At 36.9% G+C, this 22,271-nt stretch overlaps 1 protein-coding gene and 2 pseudogenes across 1 annotated transcript; all 3 read right to left on the bottom strand.

Moving 5' to 3' along the window:
• Positions 1-543: 543 nt before the first annotated feature.
• On the bottom strand, positions 544-1,512 carry LOC123786340 (olfactory receptor 4F4). The gene has a single exon (XM_045788572.1). The coding sequence runs from the start codon at positions 1,459-1,461 to the stop codon at positions 544-546; it is 918 nt and encodes a 305-aa protein (XP_045644528.1). The 5' UTR covers positions 1,462-1,512.
• A 5,186-nt stretch (positions 1,513-6,698) lies between these two features.
• On the bottom strand, positions 6,699-7,598 carry LOC123786339 (olfactory receptor 4F17-like; annotated as a pseudogene).
• A 12,859-nt stretch (positions 7,599-20,457) lies between these two features.
• Positions 20,458-21,581, bottom strand: LOC123786336 (olfactory receptor 4F21-like; annotated as a pseudogene).
• Positions 21,582-22,271: the final 690 nt, after the last annotated feature.

Here is a 22,271-nt window from a genome sequence, read left to right on the forward strand (position 1 = left end):
CTCCTGATAATGAACTCAGGGATTATGGGGTGCTATGGTGACTGGAGAGGAAATATGAATTGTTACAGTGTGAGGAGTTTCTTTTCTAAACCTCTTAAAAGTTAGCTCATAAATATTCTTATCACTAAGCATATTTTTTGAGTGAGGCGAGGTATATGACCATGGCTTCCTTGATGTTTTTAGGGAAAATGAGCCTGGTGAAAATGTAGAAAAAATTAAAAGTCAGGCTAGTTTCTTTCTTTCCCTGTATTATGCTCAGTACTGCTCGGGTAGCCATAGGAGTGTACAAATATTGACAGATTTATGCCATTGTTCTGAGGATTAGTGAGATAATATTTTGAAAGCATATCAAGTTTGTATCTGTATCCAAAATATAAAATGCAAAATTGTCAAAGGATAAATTGAGGCAGTGTAGGTATAAGTTCTTAGACAATTACTAAGTGATATGGATATGGAAGGTAAGATTTTCATGAGGTTTACTTCATAATTCACCAACTTTAGTCTATGTCATTCTCTTAGATTAGGCTTACAGTTATTGGAGATCTAAGACTTTTCCCTAGAGTTCACATTCCATTTTCTGAGCCGTTTCATTGCAGTCTTCATGTCCTTGTTCCTCAGTGTGTATATAATTGGGTTCAAGAGAGGAGTGACCACAGAATAAAACACAGCAAGGAATTTATCTAATGATTTGATGGGGAATGGCCAGGCATAAATGAGGATACATGGTCCAAAGAACAAAAGAACTACTGTGATGTGAGCAGTCAGAGTGGACAGAGCCTTGGATGACTTGTCTGAAGGGCGTTGCTGGATGGTCACTAGGATGATAGCATAGGAGATGATTAGGAAAACAAAAGAACACACAGTGAGCACACCACTGTTAGCAATGACCATGATATCCAACCTATAGGTGTCTGTACAAGCAAGTTTGATAACCCTAGGTAGGTCACAGTAAAAGCTGTCAACTTCATTGGGACCACAGAAAGGTAAGGTCACTGCAAAGGCCAGCTGGCTCACTGAATGGAGGAAGCCAGTTCCCCATGCAGCAGTGACAAGGCCAACACATACATTGCCACACATAACTGTAGTGTAGCGAAGGGGGTTACAGATTGCTACGTATCTGTCAAAGGCCATGGCTATGAGGATCACCAACTCACTCCCACCAAAAAAGTGAAGGAGAAATATCTGAGCAAGGCAGCCCTTGAAAGAGATGACTTTGCGTTTGCTGAAAAAGTCAGCAATCATCTTGGGGGCTGTGACTGAAGACAGACACAGGTCAATGAGTGAGAGGTTAGCCAGCAGGAAATACATGGGGGAGTGAAGGTGGGAGTCAGAGGCTACAGTTATGACAATAAGAAGGTTTCCGCACATGATTCCCACATAGAATACAAAAAAGAACACAAATAGGAAAATCTGCAATTCCTGAGAATTGGAGAGTCCCAGAAAAATGAACTCCGTCACCATGGAGTAATTTGTGTCACTTATTGATTCAATCCAGGAAATAGCCTCTGTAGTTACCTTGGAGAATAGAGTAAGAAGGAAGTCAGAATTATTAGATTCCAATTCTAAGTCTCATTTTGTGTTATTCTGCCTACTCACAATTTGACTTTCTGTGGTTTATTACACAAAGACTTTCAAAAGGCACAGAAGCTAAACCCAGCATTTTGTCTCACACTCCTCCCTGATGATGAGTTATAGTGCAGTTATCCAAGCCTTCTTAGTATTTGCACTTATGCTAGGCTTATTCCTCATAAAATACCTTTGTTCATGCTGCCCTCTCTGCCAGATTAAGTCTATACCCCGTCCTACATTTAGCTCTTTTTCCTTGGGCTTCAAAACAGTTTATATTCTGTTACCACTCTCTTAGCTCTTAAATAAATGCAACGTTGTATGATCTTTACATTTAAATAGCATTTTATGACATGCATTTTTGAAAAAGTATTCTTAGTGGTTTTGTAGCCCGTCACAATATAATTTTATATTTTGGTTGTTGGAAACCTCTCTATCAAACTAAGACAGATCCTTATTCACAGTTTTGCTGTGTGAGGCAATTTTTAGTGTAGAAGCTTTGAATGTAGTCTGTGGACCTTTTAAGGTCCCTCTCTAAGACTTATTTTTACCATTTTTATGCATGTGGATACTAATGATATTCAATTCTTATGGTTATTATGAATTTTAAATGAAGTAGTAAAAGTAAAGTGTTTTGCTCAGTTTTTGTATTTAGTGAGTGCACAAGAGATTTAGATAATTATTAGTAGTAAGATTTATCTCCTTCTGGTTCACAGAGAAACCCCGGTTCCCCAATAATCATTAAAGAATTTTACTTGTATTCTAGAAATAACAAGATGATTGAATTTCAGTTCCCTGTATCCTTGTTTTCCCATCTTTAGAATGAATGCACTGACTCAAAAATTCTCAAAATGCCCACTAGGCTAATAGTCTATGGAGCATGAGCAAGGGACAGAATTTCAAAATAATTTTCATAGTCTCTGAGAAGCTTGGATAGAAACATGAGAGGTAAGACAGATGTAGAGATCCAGTCGTAGGGGAAGTTAAAATAAATAAAGATTCTAGAAAAGAAGGAAAGAGGCCTTACAGAGCATGGAGTTTATACCTATCATTTAGTAATATTGAAATGCTTAGAAGAAAAAGAATTAGTCCAAAATAAAATTAAAGATAAAGAGTAGAATAAGTAAAATAGCAGGAAAAAAATAAAAGAAAGGTGCTTCAGTGGTGAAATGAAAAGTGAGAAAAACGCAGAAAAAAGTGCATGAGAGACAACGTGAAGGGGTTTGATAGGAGATAAAATTGGAAAAGGATTCTGGAATGGCTGCCAAGGATGTGTGTTTTAGTATGAATACAGCACAGAAGTACTGAAGAATTATATGCAATTGTTCAATACATTTCTAACAACTAGTGAATAGTCAATACCTAGTAGCCGTTATTAAGATAGAAATAACAGGATGTTTGTCAACAGGATGTGGGAGATTTAAAAAAAGATGATGTAAACGATTTTATTCTGAGTAATTGTGGAAATAGATGGGTCCTAAGGAGGCATGAAAGTATAGTGGGTTATTCTTACCAAATTTCTTGGGGGAGTAGTATTATTTCTTTTCTACCCTTCCCTAATCATGGTTATTGCATCACCCTTGGAAATTACATTTTTCTCTTTATTATCCCAATTCCATTCCGTAGCTCTATCCACCAATGCCCCATATTACTGTTTTCAAAGTTCTCTCTGAATTTAGCAATTCTAATTTTATTTCCATGTATAAAAATAAGTCAAATAATAAAATAAGGCATAAGCCCTCTTTTCCCTTCTGCTTAGCACAGAAATAAATGCTAATCATACTAATCATTAACAATAAAGAGAATGGGATTCCTGTTGTGAGATCATTTCTGATGTGACTGATTGGTTAAGATGGTTCTTAAGAATCCAAGTATGCAACTTAGAATGGAACTTCAGAATTTACTTATGTGCAACCATTTCATTTCACTGAGAGGACAAACTCAATACTCACATCTCCATAAGAAATATACCAACGGTGATAACTGACCAGTGGTTTCTCTTTTGCAGCAAAAAGACTTTATACCATGGTAACAAGTAAGAATACAGATACGCTGCTCTTCATCAAAGGAATTTCTTGCTCACTTAGTTAGGACATCTCATTTCCTGAGTGTACACTACTGAGCAGTGAGTGATGATGTTGGATTCTCAGTTACAGGGGACCCTTCACCACTGTAATCCTCTCAAAGCTCATATCTGGTTCTTCAAAAATGGTTCAAGGAGTTTTAGAAGAATTCCGTTGATTCTACGTTAAACATTAAGTTTATCGAAGACGTTTTCCAGAATCTTACACATTGGCCATAGCATTCCTGAAGAGCTAGCTACAAATGAACAGGAAAGTCTTTCCCTCTGTACTAGATTCAACTTAAAATTCAACACATAGGGTGTCATGTTTGTCCTAAATATCTTTTACCCCTCCTTAAAGAAGAGTCCCTGAAGTCTTCATAAGTTTCACTGAGATTGAAGTCAGGAGACTTGGGATTTTTAGTAGAAATTTACAGTGCGATTTTGGCATATCATTCAGAATCTCCAGGCCTTTAGTTTTCCTGCTTACAAATGAGCTCATTGTATCAAAAGCTCTCAAAGACAATGTTCCACAACTCTAGGAGTATGATTTGCAGCTTTATGTGAAAAATACACGAAACCAGACTATATTGGAATTGCAGGAAAGAGGGAAAGAGGTGGGTGAGAGAATACTGCATCCCGGTATATGGAAAAAGGATCCTTAAATAGAAAGGAAAGAAGAGATTAACCTTGAAGTTTCAGAAGGACTCAACACTTAGAACACTTGTATAACATATGCTAAGTTGTAAAGGGTGATCCTTGTTAATATTCACACTAACTTTCTAAGTATTTTAACTGACCTCTGGATCCTTCCATTTTTCTTGAAGATGCACGCGCAATTGAATTCTGCCAAATGGGTTCTTACTAATAGAAGCATCTCTTTATTAATAAATTGCTACATGTTGGTTAGTTCTGCTAACATACTTTACTTTCATCATTCCACCTACCTCCTTCATATCTGGAAGAGACTACAGCAATTTTCAGACCATGGAAGAGTTCAGATTTTCCTTTTTGCACTTTGTCTTGAAGGAAAAATTTCCAAGAGAATAAAGTGTGTCTGATTGGTCCTCCTTATTAGTAAGTCACTTGGTTAAGAGCCATTTATGAATGACCAGAGGCAGGTTAGGAGATCTGGAAATAGCCAGGCTGAAGTTTGAGTGCTGAGACTAAGTCATATAGTCTCACAGGTTTTCCCTTGAGGATATACACAGAATCATCTTGAGTCAGGGGCTGTTGTCACAATTTCTTGGCCCTTTAGGTATTTCTAGTAACTTACTGGATCTAAAGGTGATTTTTTATCTGAGGGAATGAAACTTTATTTCCTTATATCTATATTTCCCTTAATTTTCTTTATATTGATGTATATTGACATACAATGTGCTGTTACTTTCAAGTGTATAATGAATTGATTTGACAATTCTGTACACTACTCAGTGCTCAGTGTGCTAAATGTCGTCATGATCTGTCAACATAGAGCATTATTACAATACTATTGACTTTATTCCATATGCTATACCTTTCATCTCTGTGACTTCTTTACTTTATAACTAGATGTTTGTACTTTTTTAAAATGTTTTTTTATTATATTACGTTAGTCACCATACAGTACATCCCTGGTTTCTGATGTAAAGTTCGATGATTCATTAGTTGCGTATAACACCCAGTGCACCATGCAATATGTGCCCTCCTTACTACCCATCACCAGCCTATCCCATTCCCCCACCCCCCTTAGATGTTTGTACTTCTGAATCCCCTTTATTTCTCCCATCCCCCCACCCATCTGCCCTGAGTCAACCACCAGGTTCTTTTCCTTAAGAGTCTGTTTTTGTGTTTGAGATTCCACCTCTCAGTGAAATCATATGGTATTTGTCTTTCTCTGTTAAAGGTGACCTTTTAAAAGAATCATGGTGAAACCAATTAAGATAAAGTTCTCAAATTAAAATGCAGATGGATTAAGGAGACAATATATAATAATGCTTTAGATATTATACAAAGAGGATAGCTTATAGCATTTATGACTACTTTTGTATAAAATATAGGAAGAAATACTTTGACCAATAATAAGAAAGTCTCATTGATTATTTACCATTTTATTGAGCAGCTTTAATTACAATGCAGCAGTTACAACTGAGCTGAATCACCACAATTAATGTTTCTTAAATCAGTCATTGGGATGCATGCAGCTAATTTCTAGTTGTGCTCCTTGACTCATCAGACTTCCCAAGTTTTACTTGGAAAGGTAAAGTACAAGTAAAGATGTCAATCATCTTCTTTTTCCTAAGCACCCTGGCTTAAGTATAGGTACATTACATAAGGTGAGATCTGTGTTGGGTGCCTTTCTTTAGGTAATAAGATCCTTGAAATACTTTTATAATTATAGATACTCTTTTAGGGTGAATCAAGAAATGCTTCGAGGAAGACTGCAAAGAAAACAGAAATTTGCTGTTGACAAAATGGAACATAGACAAATTTTGCATAATGCAAAATAGTAGATTCTGTTTCTAAAGTAACATCGTGAAGAGTACACTGACAATCAAAGACTGAAGATGATTCTTAAGAGTTGTAATAGAGTGTTCCCCGCCTATTTATCTAACTTAAAGTATGATTAGGTTGGGAGTTATTTCTTTCTTGATTTTTAATGGCTGCTGGTTGATGTAAGCTCATATTTTATCCATTGGATCCACATAATTTCCATAAGAAATATTAATTGATTCCTAGTGATGCTTATAATCAGTATGAAGGTACTGATAAATAAAGCTCAATCATATGTACACGTATGTATTTACATGGAGATATAAAACAATTACATGAAAATTGAGTGTAGTCATTGATGAAATGGCAATTTAATTTTATAGGTCAGTAGGAATATATAACACTTTATTTTTCATACTTAACAGAAATTACTGCAGCTCTATTTGGAAGTGAAGTTCTTTAATTCAATACCTCTTTTATGTAGAGTTCTCAGTTTTTTAAAGGCAATAAAGTTGTATATAATCCATAGTGTTCATGGTGATCACAAGGGTCCTGATGGTCCACGACATTCATCTTGTGCTCTTACCAGTGAAATCTGTTATGGCATTTCCCTAGAACTTACAACTTGTCAACTCAGCTTTCTCATTGCCACCTTCATATCTCTGCTCCTTAAAGTATAGATGGCAGGATTTAATATAGGAGTGATGAGAAAGTCCACAATAGCAAAAAATTTATCCATTGACTTGGTAGAGAAAGGCCACACATAGAGAAACATACATGGAGTGAAAAACAAAACCACTACAGTGGTGTGAGCTGATAGAGTGACGAATGCTTTGGATAAATCTTTGAAGAATGTTGTCTGACAGTTATCAGATTTAAGATGTGTGATGCAACTAAGAAAAAGAAGGTGCCCATAGATATGAAGCCACTGTTGGCAGTTGTCTGTAAGTGTCCATGCATGCAAGTTTAATAACTCTAGGAAAATCACAATAAAAGCTCCCCACATTATTTGGGCCACAGAAAGGTAAATTTTTGACAAAAACAAACTGAGACACAGTATGAATCACCCCAATGATCCAAGCAGCCACTATCAAAAGCATGCACATTTTGGGATTCATAGTAGTTAGATAGTGGAGAGGCTTGCAAATGGCTGTGTACCCGTCACATGCCATGGCTATGAGCAGTACCATCTCAACTCCTCCCATGACATGAATAAAGAACATTTGTATCATGCAGTTATGGAAGGAAGTGATTTTGCAACCACTGAAAAGATCAGAGATCATCCTAGGAACTGTGGTGGATGAAAGACCCAGGTCAATGAGTCACAGTTGTGTAAGTGAGAATAAAAAATCACTGTTAGCATAATGAAGAGGTTGCCGAAGATAATTCCCACATAGAACAAAGAGAAGAAAAGAAAAGGGAAAACCTGCATTCCCAAGGATTGTGTAAGTCCCAGTAACAGGAACTCAGTTACCATAGAGCCGTTTCCTTGGTCCATTGAATCATAAGGAAGGGAAGACTCTAAAGTGACGTGAAAGAAATAAGAGAAGGAATTAACTTTGAGGAGTGCTTCACACAATGTGTTAAATGTTGATAATTTAAATTGGCTATTGACAGATCTTTTATTTAATTGAAATTAAATTATTTACAAAGTAGTGGGAACCCAGGGTATGAGTTTGGTGCACTCAGAGGTCATCTACTGATTTAAAGTGCTGTTCTTCATTCAAGTACATGGAGTAGTCAGGCATCTTAAGAAGTTAGAAAAGGACGCACAAATTAAACTCAAGGATTTCAGGTGAAAGAAAATAATAAAAATTGAAAACAAAAATAATATGTACTGACTCCCAGAAAACTGGAGAGTGTACATGAGCATATAAAAAATATTTTTAAAAAATAGACAAAGTTTCTAAAAGAATAATAAACAAAAATTAGAAATGAGCATAGAATAGTAACAGTTAACGTAACAATAGTTAAGGCACTTCTGAAGTCTGTTTCTCTTAAGTCCGTAAAATTATTTACCCTGAAGGCACACATAAATCATACTTATATTTGAAATGTTATAGAGAGACAAAAGCTTTATGTCTTTATATAAAAAAATAGATCAAACTATTCAGGAAAACCTCTAAAACTTGCTAGACAGAATTGATATCAAGAGAAAATTCAGAAATGTCAACTCTTTGTGTGTAGGTATATTCATTTCTTCCTTTCAAATCAAGGAAATAAGATAAAATATATATTATTTTCCTATTAAATTAGAAAACAATTTTGTAGTTATTATCAAAACTGGGGAAGCCCTAATGAAATAGATATCCTCATACATTGCTAGGGGACATACAGAATAATTCAAGCATTAAAGAAAACATTTTGAAATGTGTACCAGGAATCTTGACTCCATATCATTTGGTGCAATAATACTCCTTATGCAGTTCTCTGTGTACAGATAAATTTTCTGGCACAGAAATGTTCATTACACTCTACAGTGGAAGATTTTGAACAATTTAAATGCCAGACATTAGTTTTAAGTCTAGTATAATATTTGCATATGATGTAATGTAATACAGTTATTAAAATTAATGTTTATCAAAGAGTTTATAATAGCACTAGGAAGATTTTTCTTTAGAATATTAAGTGTAGTAAAAGTAAACAAACTGCATAGTCCAATATATTAAATAACAGTAGTTGATTTTGATTTTTTTAGAGTTTAAAAAAAATCTCCTTTTAGAGTTTGAAATAGTTTTTGGTACACATATTTTGGTTTTTTGATAAAAACATCAAAGGGGCACCTGAGTGGTTCGTTCTGTCCTACTCTTGGTTTCAGCACAGGGCATGATCTCAGGGTCATGAAATCAAGCCCCACATGAAACTCTGAGCTCAGTGGTGAGTCTGCTTGAGAGTCTCTCCCTCTCCTCATTCCTCTGCCCCACCCCCCTACTCGTGGTCTCTCACTAAGATAAATAAATGAGTCTTTCAAAAAAATCGAAGAGGATGGAGAGTTGAAGGAATGCTAAGAATGTTTGAAAACAAGGATTGACTCATAATTATTGGAAGACAAATTAACTGAGGAAGTAATAGACTCTAATAGTTCTCACATTCAATCAGCCATATTCATAAACTGCCAGAAATTGATTTATAGATGTGATTATTAAGGTGTGTGGGGTGGTGGCAGTAAGTATAGCTTAGTAACTGAAGGGTCCATATTATCCATATTAAGCTTCTTACAGTTTATATAAAACTATCATTAAGTTGGCACTTTTGGGGGCATTTCTATCCAGATAATTGACAAAGCATCTCCCCTGCTTCACTTTGACTAGGGCTCACCATTTGTAATGAATTCTGGTAACCCAGTGCAAAGCATCAAGATGAGAGAGAATGAAGTTTATTTTTTAAAAGATCTTATTTATATATTTTAGAGAGGGAGAGAGCATGAGTAGTGTGTGGGACAGAGGGAAAGAATCTCAAGTAGAATCTGTCCTGAGCACAGAGCCTGAACACAGTACTCCGTGTGGGGCTCAATCTCACAACCCTGAGATTATGACTTGACCTAAAACCAAGACTCTGACACTTAAGGGACTGAGCCAACCAGGTGCCTGGAGAGAATGAAGTTTTTAGGCAAACAAAAGGAAATCAGATTTCCTCTGGAATTGTAGGGCAAGAACATGTTGTTCTTTCAGCCTGGAGAGGGGGATGAGAGCCAGGTCTTGGATGGCCTGATAAATCTTGAAATGGAGTATTTTAATTTAAGAGCATTGGCAAGTATGTGAAGGGTCTTAAGGAGAAATGATCATGTGCTTATATTTATACTTAAAAATCTCTCATTTTGTATGTAGATAATGGGAATAAAGACAAATGAGCTTTGAAGGGGGAAGACACATAGTGACTTAATACTCAATTTGAAAAATGACTTGTGAAGACTTAGACAAGAATGGTGACATTTGGAAGAAAACAAAGGACATATTTAAGAGTGTTTAGAGGTTGGAATTAATAGGATTTCCTGATTTATTGAATATTGGGGATTGTGGATGGAGGAGTCCGTTATTACTTCTAGATTTTGAGGAACTGGGTTAATATTGGTGCCACTTATTGTGACTAGGGACCTGAAAGAAGAGCAGGTTCAAGGATGAGCTGATAAGTTTCAGATCTGCTGAGTGGGAGATGTCCTTGAAGCATCAAGTCAGTAGGCAGTTAGATTTATGAAGTAAGAATTCAAAAAATAATACCCCAGCTTTGAAACCCCTAGCTGAGAAGGGTGCCACCTAGGGATAGAATATAGAGTGAGAAAAGGCCAAAGATGCAATCCTGAGTAGCACTGAGTTTGGTGGTGGAGCAGGTGAGAGAACCCCAGCAAACTGCTACTGGGAAGGAATTCCCAAAGAGTTGGAGGAAAAGCAGGAGCCTGTAGTGTCTCAGAAGCCCAGTGGATTATTTGTAAGAGGGAGTGTTTAGCAATGATCAAGAACTTCCCATCCAGATGAACACCAAAGCATTAAATTAAGTATAAAGGATTAATTTACATGGAGGAAGCAGAGATATTATTTTTAAAGGTCCTGGAGAAACACAGGACCAAAAATATAGGCATTGGTTTCCTTAATTGAGTAGATTTTGTTTAGAGAGCAGTAGAAAAAATAGAAATGAGATCATCAAAAGTTAGGCTAGAGGGACGGGGTAAGAAATCATGTGGGAATAAGGCAGGTAAAGTGGAGGAACTGGGAGCAAAGGGTAACATCTTCCTGGTAGAGAGCTTCTTTACCATGCTCATTGTGCAATAATTTGGGCTTCTTCAGTCTTCTCCATAGTTATTAAAAAAAAACAAAAAAAAAAACAAAAAAAAAACTTTTGTGTCATAAATAGTCAGCCATGATTTGAATTTAAAACTCTTAATCATATTTGTGCACACATACTGTAGGAGAATGTACTCTCTGATTATTATTTTACTTCACATCTGCAAAATCTCAGGCATTAATCACTCATACAATAATGAATAGTGACCAGCCAATGAGTGTAAGAATGTTGAATCTAAGAGGAATCATAGCTTAAAATGAACAGGCTTAGTCCTCTGATAGTTTCCAATATTGTGACTCTAACCAGTGACTTGGAGAATTAAGATGTACTTTAAACTGGTGGAATTCTAAACCCTAGAGTGTCAGCAGACTCAGAAGAAGGGCTTCTCCATACTTCGCTAGGATTGAGAGAACATTTGTGCTTTTGATAGGTCTGTTCAAGGATTAATGAGTGGAAATTCAACACAAAAGTGAGAGATAATGGTGTCTTCACTGAAACAAAATATTTAATCATGATACACTAAGAGCATGTAAAAACTACAGGACCCCAGAGAATCATTAAAGATAAAAGTCATGAGACCTTGTCTTCAAGTATTTGAAGCTTAGTTTAGCTAAAATGCTATTTGAAGGTGAATAAAATTGCACGACTTTTTCAAGGGGAATATCTGTTATGATGGTGAATAAGTAGAAAGGTGAAGATGTGTATATATAATTTATCTTTGGATCCATTCATTATTTAAAGTGAAAAATTAAATTTACAATTAAAAGGTACAGTTAGATATGAGAAGATTTCTGAAAGGGGAATTTGGTAAAATTAGTACCAAAATGAGTTTGGCTATTATAAATGATACAAATTTAGAGTTGTTGAGATGTCCACTAAATTATTAAGTAACAAAATTGTTTGCAAAGGAATATGTGTTATGTGATGTGCTCTTTATAATTATACACTACAAAAATATGTAGTATATGCATCAATATTGCAAGAACACTTTGTATAATGACATTTTAGGTAATTTTAATAATAAAAACTCTGACCATCTACGTTTAGTAGTTTTCTATATTGTCCATGTGTTGGGTTTTTTTTAAAAAGACTTATTTATTTATTTTAGAGAGTGAGAGAGAGAGAGAACATGAGCGAGCAAGAGGCAGAGGGAGCCAAGCAGACTCACTGCTTGAGCACAGATTCCCTGGGTCATGTGCTTGCAATAAAAATTATGAAAAGGAGGAAACAGACTTACAAATACAGAGAAGAAACTGGTAGTTGCCAAGGGGAAGGTGGTGGGAGGATGGGCAAAATGGGGTAAAGAAGAGTGGGAGATACAGGCTTCCAGTTATGGAATGAAGAAGTCACTGGGGTGAAAGTTACAGCACAGGGAATATGGTCAATGATATTGTAATAGCATTGTGTGTTGATAGATGGTAGCTACTCTTGTGGTGAGCATAATCAAAATAATAATTATTATGAAAAGGAAATGAAAGCACAAGAGAATAGGGAAAATAATTCTGTGAAATATATGGTTGCAGTGAAGTATGCATATATGTGATACAAGTCGATTATTAATTATTATCATTATTGTTATCATTTTGGTACTAGTTTTATACTTTTCCTAGTTCTGGTTAAACCAATATCTTTTGGGAAATAAATGACAGTGCCTGGGTATACTACAAAGAAAATCTTCATGCTTCATACTTAATTTTAACCAGAAATGTACCTGCTTCCTTGTTTAGAGGACATTAATATATGTGAAAGAGTTTTGGGTCAAGGAATATAGAAAATTGGTAACCGGATGGCATTTTACAGAGCACTGGTGTGTTTGTTGTTTAGAATAGGCAAGTCGTACACTGAGAACAGGAAAGATCCACTCTACCTTGCCAACTGAAATTTCTTGTTCCTAATATTTCCTTAGTTTTTCTAAAACAGGTTAAGACTGACTGAAGAAATCTGTCTAAACAGAGAAGCTAGAAATGTGTAGTGAAAACAGACTTCCCAGTTACTCTGCATACTTCTTTGTTGTGATTGCCCTGCTTAAAGAGAATCCCATCTTTTCTTTACTTTTTTATTTTCTTTTGTCTTTTCTTTTTTCTCTTTTCTTTTCTTTTTCCTTTGCTTCCCTTCCCCTTCCCTTCTCTTTTCTCTCTTTTATTTCTTTTTTCTTTTTTTTCTTTTTTCTTCTTTTCTTTTCATTTGAGCATTGCTGATATACAATGCTACAACAGTTTTAGGTGTAAAACTTAGTGATTTGACAAGTTTATACATTATGTTTTGTTCACCACAAGAATAGCTACCATCTGAAGAGGACCCCATCTTTTGTTCAAGACTTACAAGGAATTACTTCTAACATTTATTAGTTTATCCTGAAATATTGAGTTCCTGCTTAGAGCATAAGGGAAGAGTGAATTCAAACCAGTTAAAAAATTTAGTTATTTTTCTTTCCTAGAAAATATTAAAGACTCAGAAAATCTCTGAAAGCAGAATCCCGTAAGAGTTGATTGCTCTCCTTGCTGGATATTTTGGCTTTAACATTCAGAACATGGGAGGGAGATTTTTCAAGTAGGCAACGCAGAAAATCAGATAGAATTTAGGTCTTTGACTTTAGTGATTAACATTCCCTCTCCTCTAAGGGGCCAAGAGCAAACATTATAACCATCCTAAGACTGAAAACACAGGAAGCAAAGCTGTTCAAAATTCATTTTGCCAGTGTCCTGTCACTGATGTACCATATTCATGAATTTTTCTTTTAAACCCTACTCTTAACCATCTTAGCTTGCTTATAATAGAGCTTCTTTTCATAACCGACAGATGCCAGTCCTACTCAGTCATATTTGTTCTTATCATTCTCCAGTTCTTGACCCAGTCATTGGCTAACATCATCAGCTGCTTTATCAAATATGCCAAGTGGAGGGAACTGACTCACTCCAGCTTTCCCTGCATGAGGGCAGAGAATCACTTCCATTGGTGTAATCTGTTAGGAGCATGGGTGGGAATGGAGTGGACAAGACATATTTGGTCCCCACAGTGAAAAAATGTGAAGTATCACCTAAGAGGATGAAGCAAGTGGTGAGAGATACAAGATCCTTGAGATCCCAACCCACCAAGGAGACATCATAAATGTCAGTCATTTCAGAATATTACTTCTTCAGGCATAATATAATTTTGTAATTAGAACAGTGTTGAAGGGACTGGAATAAGTAGAGACAGGAGGAAAGTATGCAAGTGAGAAAAGTGGAATGGAAGTATAAGAAGAGGTGGTATTGCTCAACATTAGGAATAGTTGTCTGACCTACCTGTTCTGGTCTAGGGTGTGCAGTTGCATTTAAAAAAACTCAATACTTTTGATTTCTGCTGTGTAGTATAATCACCTCTCAGACAAAATATATGTTTCTTTCCAGTGAGTATACAGTTAGTTAGTAGCAGGAAGTGTTAGTGTCCTACTGATGTTCCTGAGATTTCTAATAATCAGCCTTATATTTGTTTCTCCTGGAAATCAGGGTCATGAGTTATGTTAATTGGCTGAAGAGAAAAATAGAAGAGTTACTTGGTGATGGGAAGTAAGAGAAGGTGCATGATGTTAGAATATCTCCTGCATATTATGCAAGTTAATATTCTGGGTGTGTGGGTAATAACTCATTTAAGATAGCCTATGTGGAAACATGAGCTTACTTAGATTTACTGAGTTGGGAAGAGTGAGAAGTCCTCCACATTTGTTGCAGATGCCCTCATTTATGGAGTGGGAGAGAGTGAACCCTAGGTATCAGTGTTTTATTCCAGAACAAGCAAGTGGCTTTATTTAAGGGGAACATTCCCATAAGCACACTAAATTGTTGGACAAATGAAAACCTAAAAAAATATTATTTTCAATTAAGTGTTGGCAGATTATAACCGATGGGCCAAATTTGGAGCACTGGCTCTTCCTCAAATAAATTTATTGAAACACAGGCACAATCATTTATTTCTGTATTGTTTATGGCTGCTTTGTGCTACCAGAAGCAGAGTTGGCTCACATGTGGTCCACAAAGTCTTTGGCCTGTTCCATCAGATGTTTGATGATCCTATCCTAGATCAAGCTGTTGGGTTTGGCCAGCAAACCCTGAGGCGGTGAATGAAAATATTACTCCAGACACCTTAGTAGGAGAAATGACGGGGAGTGGGGACCAGACGCTCTAGCTCAGGTGGTGAAAGGTCCTGAGCCAAGCTCTGCCTTCATTTTATTGTGAACATTATCACTACATTAACGGAGTAAGAAAAACAAAAGGGAGTGCGAAGCTTTAATAATTAGGACACTGACATATTGAGTATCGTGTGATTAGAACAAGCTGTGCTTGAGACGGGCATGTAGGTAGGGAGTACGTGGAGTACATGACCTCCAAAGATAAATGGTTCTCCTAAGCATCTACTCCCTGGATGAGCGTATTGAGCCGCAGCAAGGATCCGGCTGTTTTCAGCCCAGAAACTTCAAAGGAGGCCCAGTTTTTTGGATGCTCCTTCTTTGCTTTTCAATTAGTCTCACCCAGGGAGGCATGTGTTTATTAAATCTTATCTAGTCAGGCATTATGAATTCCCACACTAAGCAAGTTATGCAAAAGAAGAGGGTATAGTTGAAGGATCATTCACATTGATCTTCATCGCTTCTTGTATACTCAGGTAAAGATGCAGAAGAAGGTTGAGAAGTAAGTTCATTAACGTTCTGTACATCATTCTCCCAGATGCATTGTACTCAGGACTGACTACATACATGTGGGGCTGAACACAAAATGAATATGTAGGGTTTTTGGTTAACAAAATTATTAAAGCAAGACAGCAGTCTTTCTCATCCCTTCCAAAAAATTAAAGAGAAAGGAACACTCCCAAACACATTCTACAAGGACAGCATAATTCTGATATCAAAGCCAAGTAAAGATACTACTAGAAAAGTACAGGTCAATATCTCTGATACATATATATGCAAAAATTCTGAACTAAACTCTAGCAAACCAAATTCAGCAGCATTAAAAGGATTATTCACAGGATGCCTGAGTGTCTCAGTTGATTGAGTGTCCAACTCTTGGTTTCAGCTCGGTTCATGATCTTGGATCATGAGATTGAGCCCTGAATAGGGCTCCACACTCTGTTTGAGTCTGTTTGAGATTCTCTCCCTCTGCATTTCCCCCACTCACACACTTGCTCTCTCTCTCTCTCTAAAATAAAATAAAGAAATCTTTAAAAAATAAAAAAGGATCATTCACCATGATCAAGTTGGATTTATCCCTGGAATATAAAAGGATGATTCAACATACACAAGTAGATCAATGTAATAAATTACATTAATAGATGAAAGAAAAGAATCATATGGTCATCTCTATAGATCATGAACAAGTACCTGACAAATTCAATACTAAGTTTATGACCTTGCATATTAGTCTCAGTCCACACTTAGATATAAATGATGATGTGATGTAAAGGGTTATTTGAGAACCTGTGACATCTCAACCTCACTTGAAGGTTCAGCTCAGATTGTTACATTTTAAAACTAGAAACAGATCATGAGGTAAACAAGGCTTAAATGCAGCAGACTTTCTCCGTTTTATTATGTCAAAAAGATACACCCTCCCCTATAGGCGTTCTGATTTAAAGATCCCCTTTAGAATTCAGTTGTACTAACAAAGAGAAGTAGGGTGAGAATGGAAGAGTGGAGTGCAGAATAACTGCTCAGGTCAGTTCATTCATGTCTTTAAGAAATAATCTAGCTCTTACCCCTGAGAAGCTGGGCAACGTGCTAAGTGCTGGGGTAAATCAGATGTACTTGATTCCTATCAAGAAAGAATTCAGTCCATGTTTTATTTTCTGTTCCCTCCCCACCCTCTGCTCCCTACCCTTTTGTGAGGCACCATTTGACAGAAGTGCAGTTCTCAGTGAGAGAACAGAGAACAGGGTAAGTCCTCAAAGAATCCAAGGCCAGTGGCCTGATGAAACTGGCACTTCTCATCAGCTGCAATCCTCCCACCCTGTTATTCATCTCTGCTTCTCCCTCTTTTCCTCTGTACCCACATGTTGGCATTAAAGGACACAGCTTGTACTTGTTAGCTCATCCTTATGTAGTCTTCTAAAAAATGTGGTATTGAAACTAGACCTCTACCTTATACAACGCACAAAAATTAACTCTAAATGAATTAAAGACTTAAATATAAGACCTGAAAACATGAAACTCATAGATGAAAATTTAGGAAAAAAGCTCCTAGATATGGTCATGGTAATGATTGTCACTTAAAGTGGATAGTGGCTAATTAACACATGGGCCATGTTGATATATGATATAATTGCTTTTTTTAGCCAGAAGAAAGCAGGAAGAAATACATGTCACTTCTTATTTATGTTTCTGTTTTTACTATAGCACAAGTCAGTGTTAAATAGCAGAGTTGATAACCTGGCTCAGCCACTCTAGTACTTGCACAATGGGCTGGTGAATGAAGTAGTTATGAATAGCAAGGATGAAGTCTTTCCATGGTTCCTTTTTGTACAATGGGCCCTTGAATGAAGTAGTTATAAATGGCAAAGTTGAAGTCTTTCCATGGATTCTTTCAATATGGTCTCTTTTCTGTAAGTCAGGTATAGTGACAGCCACTATTGAACGTCCTTCTAGAAGGACAAATGGATGCTGAACCCTGATGTGGTTTCATCTGTTGACACATTTAATCAGCAGCTTGATGGCTAGCTGTTTACATTAGATCAGCAGATGGTTCTTACTGGTATAAACATGTTTTCCAAGTATGGCTTTGACTGTCCTTACAGCAGTACCTTGGGATTAAATGATCCAAAGACAGAAAGAATGTCTAACGTCCTTCACAACATTGCTTAGGACAAAGAAATATCTTTACAGCCAATAAAGTACAACAGTGAGCACACAACCAAGTGATCCACTGTTGTGGCAATATGCTGTATCATGCAGAAACTGTCAGTCTGATAGAACGTGAGGATAGCTTTTAATGGTGGAAGTAAGTGTGTTTGGGAATGACACTTTGTGTTTTATGTGTGATATACACTTTGAACCAGTGAGCATTATAAAGTATTGTTTTGTAGAATGCATAGGCCTGGAAACCAAAGGTAAGTAGTGAGAATAGCTCCATTCACCATTACTTCCTTGGAGAACTTGAGTTTCTAGACCTACAAATTTGACCTCACTGGGGTGAGTGAATGCTTCTTCTGGGGACAGAGTAAGCATTTCAGTAAACCTAAAGTTTCAGTAGTTCATTCGTTATATTGGTTTTCTTGTGTTTGTAGATCACTGACTGTTACTATCATGCCACGTACAATTAACTTTTATTATCACAGAGAAATAGAATGGCTGCTATACTTGGTGATAACTCTGAATGGGCAATTGCAGCAATTACAGCCTGACAAGAGCATGGTAATCAGGGATTTAGCCTTCTTAGGTCGGAAGATATGGATCTGGCAAGTGATCTAGATCAGCAAAAGTGCTGGACAAATGTGAGGAAAATCTAGGATGGGTTGTGGTGGAGCAAGATGATGAATATCTTCTGGGAACATGTGCAGTGATGGAACCCATTAACACTTGGTTCATTAACAGTCCTATGTTTGAAGGATCAATGATGGAGTGAACTTACATGGAACACAATGGCTCTAAGCATGGGAAGGAAGATGTGGAGTGTTTCTGATGCTTTAGATGCCACACACATATCTCTCTGCACTTAATATTCCTAGGGATGTAGATTGTTTTATACCATAAGCTGCAGAGATTTTCTGCCTGAGGACTTTTCTTTAGATATCAGAACCGCTCAACCCACTTGTGGGGTAGGCTGAAACTGCCATGGAGTTAATGCCTTAGAGCTACCCCAGTGCAGAAATACACAGCTTCCTAGCCTTTCAAGTGAATCACCTAATGTGATAGAGTATGTACAGTCACTTAGAGGGCCACAGAATTGTGCCCCAATGTCCACAGTAGGAGGATACTAGTTTATACCTCTTCCATTACCTTTCTTCTTTTCTCTGTCTCATGTCTCCACTTTTGAACCAGTGTCTTCTAGCAGTCCCTTCTATATAAATTGCTTGCCTCCTGATTTTATCTCTGGGTTTTCTTTTATTTTTTTTTTTATTTTTTTACTTTTTTCTTTCTTTATTATTTATTTATTTATTATTTAAATTCAATTAATTAACATACAATGTATTATTAGTTTCAGGTCAGTGATTCATCAGTCTTATATAATACCTAGTGCTGGGAGTTTATGTTCTAATGAACAAATCTCTTTTTTAATAGTAATATTTTTTATTATATTATGTTAGTCACCAAACAGTACATCCCTGGTTTTTGATGTAAAGTTCGATGATTCATTAGTTCCATATAAAACCCAGTGCACCATGCAATACGTGCCCTCCTTACCACCCATCACCAGCCTATCCCATTCCCCCACCCCCTCCCCTCTGAAGCCCTCAGTTTGTTTCTCAGAGTCCATAGTCTCTCATGCTGCATTCCTCCCTCTGATTACCCCCCCTTTTTTATCCCTTTCTTCTCCACTGATCTTCCTAGTTCTTATGTTCCATAGATGAGAGAAACCATATGATAATCGTCTTTCTCTGCTTGACTTATTTTACTTAGCATTATCTCCTCCAGTCCCATCCATGTTGCAGCAAATGCTGAGAAATCGTTCTTTTTGATAGCTGAGTAATATTCCATTGTATATATGAACCACATCTTCTTAATCCAGTCATCTGTTGAAGGGCATCTTGGTTCCTTCCATGATTTAGCTATTGTGGACAATGCTGCTATGAACATTGGGGTGCATATGGCCCTTCTCTTCACTACGTCTGTATCTTTGGGGTAAACACCCAGTAGTGCAATGGCTGGATCCTAGGGTAGCTCAATTTTTAACTTTTCAAGGGACCTCCACACTGTTTTCCAGAGTGGCTGTACCAACTTGCATTCCCACCAACAATGTAGGAGGGATCCCCTTTCTCCACATCCTCTCCAACAATTGTTGTTTCCTGCTTTGTCTATTTTTGCCATTCTAACTGGCATAAGGTGGTATCTCAGTGTGGTTTTGATTTGAATTTCCCTGATGACTAATGATTTTGAACAGTTTTTCATGTGTCTGTTAGCCATTTGTATATCTTCATTGGAAAAGTGTCTATTCATATCTTCTGCCCATTTTATGATTTGTTTATTTGTTTCTTGTGTGTTGAGTTTGAGAAGTTTTCTTTTAAAGCCATTGAACCTGTATATACATAACAATTCAATATGATGATGCTTGAGATTCATCACAAAAAATTTACAGGTTATTTTTAGACTTCATATAGCAGAAACCATGTTAATATATCCTTTTATTTGTAAAATAACCAAAAATTCAAATTTAAAATGTTCTTTGTCCGATCATGCTATTTGCCATAAGACTATAAATTTTTAGTGTGGTGGACTTTCATTTCCCATAATGTTGATGGTAATGGTCTTATACTCCACAGATGAAATAGTAGCAGGCTTGGGATGGCAGATGATGCGTTTGTTCAGGATATGTTAAATTGGTGGTGCCTAAGTTGAGATGGGCCAGCATGCTGTTGGATGTTTAGTTTTAAAGCTCTAAAAACATATGTGGTCAACAGATTCTGGAATAAGATATCTTTTTGCACAATCATTTATTGCTGCCTTTATGCCTTTGTTCCTTAATGTATAGATGGCAGGATTCAAGACAGGGTTGATAGCAAAGTAGACAATGAACAAGTATTTATCACTTGATGATGTGGGGAAAGGCCAGACGTAGAGAATCATGCATGGAGTGAAAAATAGAACCACCACAGCCTGAAGCACATTTCCAGACAGTGACCAAAATGAAGACATAGGAAAAGATCAGCAGGAAGAAGGTGCCCATGCTCATGAAGCCACTGTTGGCAGCAATAATATACTCAAACTTGGCTGCATCTCTGCATACAGGTTTTATGATTCTGGGAAAGTCACAGTAAAAGCTGTCTACTTCATTTGGACCACAAAAGGGCAAGTTTATAATGAAAGCAGATTGAGACATAGCATGAATCACTCCTGTTACCCATCCAGTGATTACAAATGAAACACATATTTTAGGATTCATGATGTTTAAATAGTGAAGAGGCTCACAGATTGCCGTGTACCTTTCAAATGCCATGGCTATGGGGCGCCTGGGTGGCACAGCGGTTAAGCGCCTGCCTTCGGCTCAGGGCGTGATCCCGGCGTTACAGGATCGAGCCCCACATCAGGCTCCTCTGCTATGAGCCTGCTTCTTCCTCTCCCACTCCCCCTGCTTGTGTTCCCTCTCTCGCTGGCTGTCTCTCTCTCTGTCAAATAAATAAATAAAATCTTAAAAAAAAAAAAAAACAAAAAAAAACAAATGCCATGGCTATGAGTAACACCATCTCCACTCCTCCCATGATGTGGATGAAGTATATCTGTGTCATGCAGCTTTGGAAAGAAATTACTTTGCATTCACTTGAAAGGTCTTTGATTGTCTTGGGGACTACGATAGATGAAAGACCCACGTCAATGGGTGTCAGGTTGGCCAGGAAGGAAGTACATAGGAGAATGTAGGTAAGAATCAAAGATTACCAGAAACAAAACAAAAACGTTTCCCAACATGATCACTAAGTAGAGCAAAGAATGGAACAAGATGAGAAAAAATTTTTTCTCCCAAGAACAAGAAAGGGCCAGGAACACAATCTCAGTGACCACAGAGTCATTTAATCCACCCATTGACTGGGACAGGAGAGCTGATTTTCAAGTGACGTGAGGATAAAAATGAAAAAGAGTAAGTATCAGTGTCAGGAACATAGATTTCCTGTTTGTTTTGCAAATTAAGTTAGATATTATTGACTGAGAGAGGAAAAAGGATGTGGAAAAAATAAGGTTAGCACCAAATTCATTATATAAAGGGAGTATTTGAGGGAAAAAATGTGACACTAAATTTTGCAAATAGAGCAAGAGGGATTCCTTTAATTTTATTCCCATAGTTAAAACTCATTTTAAGTTTTCTCAAAGATTCTCAATCATTTTCCTGACCATTGCCCTAACCCTAAGTGTGTTCTCTTATGATTATCATCTCTTCTGTCACATCCTTATTAATACTTCTACACTAATTCTATATTCTCTTACTTGAAGTTTTCTTAGCCCCTTAATTCTTCCCTTTTCACTGTAATTATAGAGATCACCATGACAAAAGGACTTGAACATAGCCCATCACTGCCTACATTGGGCTTTTTAAATTTACATGGAACTCAGGTGCACAAGCTCACTAATTTTTTTTAAAGATTTATTTATTTATTTGAGACAGAGAGAATGAGTGAGGGGAGGAGCAGAGGGAGAGAATATTCACAGATTCCCTTCTCCTTCTGAGCCTAGAGCCTGACTTGGGGCTCAATCGCATGACATGTGAGATCATGACCT

The sequence above is a fragment of the Ursus americanus genome, chromosome 9, assembly GCF_024610735.1.
Source record: "Ursus americanus isolate L20-20 chromosome 9, mUrsAme1.1.p, whole genome shotgun sequence".
NCBI classification, from domain to species: Eukaryota; Metazoa; Chordata; class Mammalia; order Carnivora; family Ursidae; genus Ursus; species Ursus americanus.

Excerpts from the sequence above, each read along its gene's own strand:
- LOC123786340 (XM_045788572.1), bottom strand. The coding sequence starts at position 1,461 with ATGGTGACGGAGTTCATTTTTCTGGGACTCTCCAATTCTCAGGAATTG.